This window comes from Gossypium hirsutum, chromosome A09, assembly GCF_007990345.1.
Source record: "Gossypium hirsutum isolate 1008001.06 chromosome A09, Gossypium_hirsutum_v2.1, whole genome shotgun sequence".
In the NCBI taxonomy this organism is placed as follows: Eukaryota; Viridiplantae; Streptophyta; class Magnoliopsida; order Malvales; family Malvaceae; genus Gossypium; species Gossypium hirsutum.
The window spans coordinates 57,339,665-57,347,861 of NC_053432.1; the positions used below are offsets into that span (position 1 = coordinate 57,339,665).

At 28.0% G+C, this 8,197-nt stretch overlaps 2 protein-coding genes across 2 annotated transcripts; both read right to left on the bottom strand.

The window, feature by feature from the left end:
• Positions 1 to 409: 409 nt before the first annotated feature.
• On the bottom strand, positions 410 to 1,607 carry LOC107888958 (universal stress protein PHOS32). The gene is made up of 4 exons (XM_016813235.2): positions 1,362 to 1,607; positions 1,143 to 1,252; positions 914 to 1,032; positions 410 to 747 (listed from the first exon to the last, which is right to left on the bottom strand). Exons 1-4 carry the CDS (start codon positions 1,540 to 1,542, stop codon positions 669 to 671), a joined length of 489 nt encoding a protein of 162 aa, XP_016668724.1. The 5' UTR covers positions 1,543 to 1,607; the 3' UTR covers positions 410 to 668.
• Positions 1,608 to 5,138: 3,531 nt separating this feature from the next.
• LOC107888959 (universal stress protein PHOS34) lies at positions 5,139 to 6,822 on the bottom strand. The gene is made up of 4 exons (XM_016813236.2): positions 6,373 to 6,822; positions 6,141 to 6,250; positions 5,732 to 5,850; positions 5,139 to 5,451 (listed from the first exon to the last, which is right to left on the bottom strand). The coding sequence occupies exons 1-4, from the start codon at positions 6,551 to 6,553 to the stop codon at positions 5,367 to 5,369; spliced, it is 495 nt and encodes a 164-aa protein (XP_016668725.1). The 5' UTR covers positions 6,554 to 6,822; the 3' UTR covers positions 5,139 to 5,366.
• Positions 6,823 to 8,197: the final 1,375 nt, after the last annotated feature.

Below are 8,197 nucleotides of genomic sequence, written 5' to 3' on the forward strand. Positions count from 1 at the left end.
AATATTTTATATACAAATATGAATTTTAAATTTATTAATTAGATTCAATAATTTGGTTTAATAATTATATGTCATGTTTATATATAATTTTAAAAATAAAAATGATTCAAATAAAAAAATTAAAAATTAATTTTCGAATACCAAAATCTTGTGCCAGCCGGAACAAAATGTTACAAATCAAAAATTAGATGAAATGGACAATAACACAAGTAAATTTTGACTGAAACAAAATTTAGACTAGTTGATACTTTGATGTAGAGCCATTGGCTTCCCAATAATTTTTTAAAATTTTCCTTAAACTCTTAAACTTTTTTGAAAATTTCAATTAAGTTTTGTTAAAATTTTTAAAAATTCTCGTAAAATTTTATAAAATTTTAACACCAATATCCGTCTATCAACAATTATGATGTGTTAGAACCAGCAGTTCTTAGAAACTGCCTACACAATTTATTCTCACATCACTCAATTGGTAAGTCTAGTTTACACAAACACCCATCTCAATATACAACAAGATGAAGTGTGTTCAGCTTCAACAAAAGCTTTAATTACTTCCATACATACAATCCCATGCAATAAAACATAAATCAAGCTACATATCTCAACTATTCCTTATTACTTCTATTATGGGAAAACACTTTTAAAACCTCAAAGGCAATGAAAAACAATCCTTAAACATGATGCTTCACCACAGTAACAGGACAGGAGCCATTGTTCACTACATAGTTGCTTACACTGCCCATTATAGCCCTGAAAATAAAAACAAATTAAAATCTCGGAATATGATAATATATGTTGCTATGACTCTTCACTTCTTTGAAAAAATATCAGTGTTTGATATCCTCTCATAAAAATATATAATTTAATCTCATAGTCTAAAAACGAAAGAAGAGATTAATTGATGAAAAAGGTTTACCTCTTAAGCGTGCCAAGCCCTCTATTTCCTACAATTATGCAGCTAAGAGGGATAGTATCAATGGCCTCACATAACTTCTCACGAGGATCACCCCAGTATATCTTCATCAGCACCTCAATCTGATGATTTGTGAGTAAAATATATCAACTTACTAATAATAATTAACAATAACTGAAACAAAATGAATTAAGTTCAATTTCATGGATTTTTGTGGGAAGAAGAAAAGTACTTGGGTTTGCCTAGCAGCAGTGGTGACAATATCCAAAGTTTCAGGGTCTGGCTTTACTCCATACCTCTTCATGATAATTGGATCACAGAATTCACTTAATGGGATTAAAGCTACATTAACATAGTAAAATTAAAAAAGTCATTTCTTTAAGCTTATCCTGGATTCTTTTTTCTCGAGAAACAAACGATAAAAATTAATTAGAGGAAGAAGAGTATGTACGTGAACCGGTGGCTTCCCAAAGCTGTATCTGATCGCCTTCGTCATAATGACCTTCAGGTCGAACGGCAACAAGGATAAGATGATCCCCTTTCCGGATAACGTTATCCACAGCCCATTTCAACGCATTCTTGCTGCTTGGAGAGAAATCAACAGCAATCCCAACTCTCCTATCAGCCGCCATATCTCTCCGCTCTGTCTTTACTTTTTTCTATGATCACCCTAATATGCTTAGCCCTGTGTGTATATATATCTATATTAAACTTTTTAAACCCTTTTATAGCTGGAATTTTTATGGGAATAAATTTCATTTTGGAATTTACTTTTTTATATAATTATTTTAGTCCAAAGCACTAACATTATGAAAGAATATTACGTCTTAATTCAAAATATTAAGATCATTAAATATTTCCTTAGTTAACTTGTATAAATTTTTTCAAACAATGTGAAATTTATTTCGTAAAATTCTGGCTATAAAAATAATCATTTTTTTAATTTTTTATTTAAAAAATTCAACTCAACCTCATTATATGAGTTTTTTTTAATTTATATTAATAGTACAACTTTTTAATGATATTAATAAAGAATAGTATTTGATGCATACTATTGCACGAATCTCATGCATCATCTATAAATAATAACATACTACATTATTATTAAATAAAATAAAAAATTGTGAAGGATTTATAAATAAATACTAATAATTTTTTTAAAACAAATTTAAATATTAATTTTGTTATAACTACTATAAATATATATTAATAACTCTCAAGCTTAGAGTTTACGATCTTAGGTTTAAAATACCGAATTTAAGCCGGATAGATCATCGATGATGCATCACATATTCTCTTTATTAATAATTTATCTAAAATATAAATTTGATAATTAAATAATTAAATTATATAATATAATTAAGCATAATGTAAAGAAGAAAAGTGACCTATATTTTATACGAGCAAGTGAGTCGGAATGAATAGAAAGGCATCAACTTTAGATAAAGAGAGAAAGGGCCAGAAACTGAAGAAAAGTTTGTAATGGAGTTTACTTTTTGAGGTAAGGGTTGGTGTATGATTTTTCGCCTTTTCTTTTTTTTTTTATCATAAGAATTTTGGCATTTTTTGAGCCACCGATGGAGATAAGACGGTGATTGTGAAAGTTTAGACATTGTCTGAGAAGTATCGGATTCTTTGTTGTTGTCGGGTGGTGACCTCCACGTGGGCAATCAATGTTTGATGAATTTTTGTCTAGCTTTACTTTAATGAGTGTCTGGTGCATATAAATGATTAACTTGTAAGAATAATCATTGTTAATTACAAATTATAATAACATGGTTTATAAATATACGGATTTGAGGGAATATGATAAATTTTGTTGAGGCAAGTGCTATGGTCGTTATGGTTAACATTGCGATGAGTTGAGTTTTTTTTTTTCTATTAACTTGTTATTTTTAGGATAGGTAATTTTTAAAATAAAATTTTTGAGCTATAAATTATGTTGATATCATGAAAATATGATTATCCATCTATAAAGATCAAATTCATTTTAGACCTTATCATGAGTCATGTTATTTGGCCCTACTTGAAGGTCTACCCGAAAGTTAAAATAGTTTGTGTAAAAATATAGGTTTAAAAAATGAGCTTAGGCAAAAAACGATGCCCGTTTTATAAGCGGGTCGAGCCTCAAGTAAGCTTTTTTTTTATCCTGGGCTCGACTGGGCCTAAATTTACAAAAAATAAAAAATTAAACATGTTATTTTGGTGCTATTCTGCTACTATTTCGTTATTATATTGTTATTATTTTGTTGTTATTGTTTGGATATTATTGTAACTCTTGTTTTATTGTTAATTTTACTACTATTTTAGAGGCATTTCCTTGCTAAGTTGCACATATCTTAGTGTTAAATTTTTTAGTTTATTTGATATATTATATTTTTAATTTTTTTAAATAATAATATAAGAAATTTTAATACGAGAGGACTGGGTTAGGTTTGCATAAAATTTTAAGTCTATTTTTTGGATCAGGCTAAGAAAATGGGCCTAAAATTATATTGAGGTCCAGCCTAGTCCATGATCATCTCTAATCCATTTGAAGCAAATTATCTGAAAGATTAGATTGGATCGGATTAAGCAATTGGATTCCTTTAAATTATTGAGAATGAATAATGACTGCTTTGAAGACTTATATCAAACAATTTTACTTTATCTTGAACTTTTATTTTATTTTATTGTATATGTTGTTTTAGCTGCATTTCTTTTATAAGTAAATTGATTATAATCGACCTAGTATGCTAGTAAGTCTCGAACTTTTATATATTTGAATAGACTTGTATAAGTTTTGTATTGAGGGTTCATAGCACTTATCTATTCATTAACGAACTTATTATTGAGAGTGTAAACAAGTTTATTGTTTGTTTTACAGTCTAAGTTTTCAAAGAAAACTTGAGGTAAGTTGTATATCACTTGTTGTTTTAGGTAGAAAAATAATAGATTTACTCACTAAACTAAGAAATTAAATTGCATAAACATATTGTGTTCTTGTTTTGTTATTGTCGTAATGTCATCTTCTATCGGTACTATAACAATCACTTTCGTTCACACACTATATTTTTAGATTTGTTCAGATAACTTATTTAATTAAATTTACATTAAATTTGAATATATTCAAATATTCAAATATTAATATAAAAACGTATTTTTGACAATTATTAATACATAAACCATTAAACAAGTCATTCAAGTATATTGGACTAAGTCAAATTTAAGTTTGTGCTTGGTAATTCATTTTGGAGTTGAAATTGTGGTCAACGGACAGTTGCAATACACACAGTGAAGTTTAATTTTATGTAATTATATATATAGTCTTAATTTAATTTGGACTGAATTGTATATATAAAATTTTAATTTTAGTTGAATTATATATTTTTTAAAAAATTAAAAAAATTTATTGTTTCATTTCATGTAAATATAATTATAAGTGTATGTAAGAAGTAAATATAAAAGAATTCCATTATACTGATTTATAACTTTTTATATTTTAAAAACGTTATAAGGAAATTTTATAATTTTTTGAGTCGCCATAATGATTTATGAAAATTAAGCTAAAATCAAATTTATATATATGATTGTACAAATTGAATTATTTTTCTATCCTTACAATATTCAAAGGGAAGAAAGAATAGATAAAGTTTAAATCATTGTTCTAAACAAATATTGAAATTACATAAATCAAACTAAAATAATAAATTTATGCATAAAATTTTAAAATAATAAATTAAATATAATCTTATTTGTAAGAAAATGATTGGGTTCAGAAAAAAAACAATTACAAATCAAACTTATATTAAAAAAAAAAAACCGAGTACATCCAGTTCCGTGCCCCCAACAGTCCACGGTTGAGCATGGCTACTTGGGCTAGTGGTCCTTCAGATAATGATTGAAGGAAATGGAAACGTGTTGAATTTCCAGGAAAATAATATTATTAGATTATTAAATAAAAATATTTATTAATCATTTTAAATATTCGAATGCTTATATAATAAAATAATTATAGTTTTCAATCTATTATTTTTCATGTAACTTTTTATTTTTGATTAGTGCTTTTTCTCTTTCAAGATATTATTAAAAAAGTAATCTTAAATCCTTTTTTTTTGCATTTTTTTATTTCGTAATTATTTTTTTTAAAATGTAGCATAAAAGTTATTCCTATTTATTGATTATTATAAACAAACTTGAAACCCAAAAAAAATCATGGGAAGGGACTCTGAAGTCTGAAGTCGGCTCATTGAGTGGGAAACAAAAATTATGTGATTTAGAAAAAAAGAGAGAATAAAAAAGCTCATTACTTGAGCTTCTTGTACAAACTACATAATCTCTTCTTCTTTTTCTTAGAAATGCAATATTTCTATTGAAATATCCCTTATTTCTCATACTTCCTACATACAACATTATTTAACAGCCTATACAAGAACTAGATACTAGGCCAAATAAGTCATCAAAGCAAGTACAACACTCAGTCATGGCCATGGTGCTTCACTACAGTAACAGGGCAGGAACCATTATTCACCACATAGTTGCTCACACTGCCCATTATAGCCCTGAAAAAGCCGAGGAGGAAAGAAAAGCAAATTCAAGAACAAATAAAATCTAGGGATATGATAATATATTTTGTCCAACTCTCCACATTTTTAAAAGTATTCGTGTTTGATGCTGACTCGTATGCAATGCATGTTGGAATATGACTCAAACTCGTCTTTAACTCAGACCCAAATTCGAATATGATGGATGAAACCAGTCGGCAACTCTATCATGCTGATCTGCAAATGATGATTCAATTAACACATTGAAACAAGAGATTATTTGATGAATCGTTGTCACCTTTTAAGCGTGCCAAGCCCTCTATTTCCTACAACCATGCAGCTAAGAGGGATGTTATCAATGGCCTCGCATAACTTCTCACGTGGATCACCCCAGTATATCTTCATCATCACCATGACCTGATGATTAATTGAGTAAATAATATCAATTTATTAATAATTAACAATTACTAGAACAGTCTAATTATGCTACAAGTCCCTACTCTTTTGATTTAATAGTACAACAAACACAACTGTCAAGGGAAAAAATATATAAACTTTCATATGTTTTCTTTAGAAAAGTGCAGAATTGAACCAAATGGAATTAAAAGTAGAGGATATATAAAGAGTACAGGGATCAAGAGCATAATTAGACCTAACTGAAACTAAATGAAGATCATTTCCATGGATTTTGGGAGAAGAAAAATTACTTCTTTTTGCTTAGCAGCAGTGTTAGCAATATCCAGAGTTTCTGGGTCAGGCTTTACTCCATACTTCTTCATGGTCGCAGGATCAGAAAACTCACTTAAAGGGATAAGTGCTACAATAACAGTAATTAAAAAAAAAGAAAAAAGAAGCACAATCAAATCAGTTAAGACTTTTTTTTTTATTCTTTTCTCGAGAAACAATCAGAAATCAAAAAGAGGGAAGAAGAGCATGTACGTGAACCACCGCTGATTGCCCAAAGCTGCATCTCGCCTTCCTCATAATGACCTTCAGGTTGAACGGCAACAAGGATAAGATAATCCCCTTTCCGCATAATGTTATCCACAGGCCATTTCAACGCATTCTTGCTGCTTGGAGAGAAATCCACAGCAACCCCAACTCTCCTATCTGCCGCCATCTCTCTCTTCTCTCTCTATGATCACCCTAAGATGTTTAACCCTGTGTGTATATTTATATTAAACTTTTTAAACCCTTTTTATTTTATAGTTGAAAAATTTGTGATAATATATTTAATTTTGGGATTTATCTTTTTATATTCATTATAAGCGTTATATTTTAGTCCAAAGCATTAGTATTATAAAATAATATTATTTCATTATTCAGAATATTAATATCATACAATATTTCCTTAGTTGATTGGTATAATACTTTTTTTCACAAAACAAATCAATATATGAAATTTATTTTGTAAAATTATAGTTATCATAATAATTATTCTTTATTAATTTATTATATAAAATAATTAAATTTATAATTAAGATGAAAAGTAATCATTAAAAATTTTTATATCAGTGATTCCAAAAAGAATAAAAGGACATCAGCTTTAGATAAAGCTGAGAAAAGCTTGTAAGTGGAGTTTACTTTGTGGGGGAAAGGGATGGTGTATGATTTTCTTGGTGTTTCTGAGCCACTGATGGAGAACCATAGATTTTGATGAAAGATCGGACGGTGGATGTGAATGTTTAGCGATTGGCCCAGAATTTCGGTTGTTACTTGTTGTCGGGCGGTGACCCCTCGTGGATATTTTGTAGGATTGTCTGGTGCATGACAAAACTTTGAAACCACGTGGATATTTACCGCTTCTTAATAATAATGATTCTAAAAATAATTTGAATTTCAAATTAACTAAATTGAATTATTCGAATTAATTTAAAGAAGTGATTTAAATTTTAATAATTTGAATAGTAGGTTAGTATAAATAGTTTTTTAGTCACTATCAATTTTGAAAATGAATAAATTAGTTTCTCTTAACAAAAACTAAAAAAATTTAAACTAATTTTTAAATTTTTAAAATAATTTTTAAAATTAAAAAAATAAAAATTTATATTTCTTAAAAAAATATAAAAATTTTAAAATAAATTCTAAAGAATATATAATAAAGTTAAAAAAATTTTAAAATAATAATTTTGGGATCTAAATAAATTAATTAATGATTGAAGTTATCATTCTAAAATATCTATACTATTTTTGTTTTCTTATTTTACTTTGAAAAAGTTTTCAAATATATATGGCTTCAAATTTATGTGCTCTGACATGGAATTAGTTATATTATAACAAGATTCTAATTTGACATTCTTAATTTTTTAATTTTACTCAAACAATTTCACTTGACTCGATTCAACTCAACTTGAATTTCATTTCACTCGACTCAATTCGAAAAAAATTAGATCGAATTAGGATGATAAAATAGAACTCGTTAACTCAATTAACTTGAAATGTTTCCACTCGATTCGACTCGATTCAATTGAACGCTCACCCCTACTTATTAGAGTAATTATCGATGCGATCTAGCCTCGGTTTAATGAGTCGAGTCGCTTTGTTGCCCGATCGTCTAACGATGAAGTCTCATTCACCGAATAAAGGTAAGCTGGTAATTGGCTAAGTTATGGAATTCGAAGATCAAATTAGGTTCAAAGTGGTTAAGTTGGTTTTATGCGTTTTGGTATGGTTAACAAAGAAGTTGGTAAGATGATGTTAAGGGTTCGGTGCGGATAGAAAATGAAATTTGAGAGAAACTTAAGAAAAAAGAGTAAACCAACAC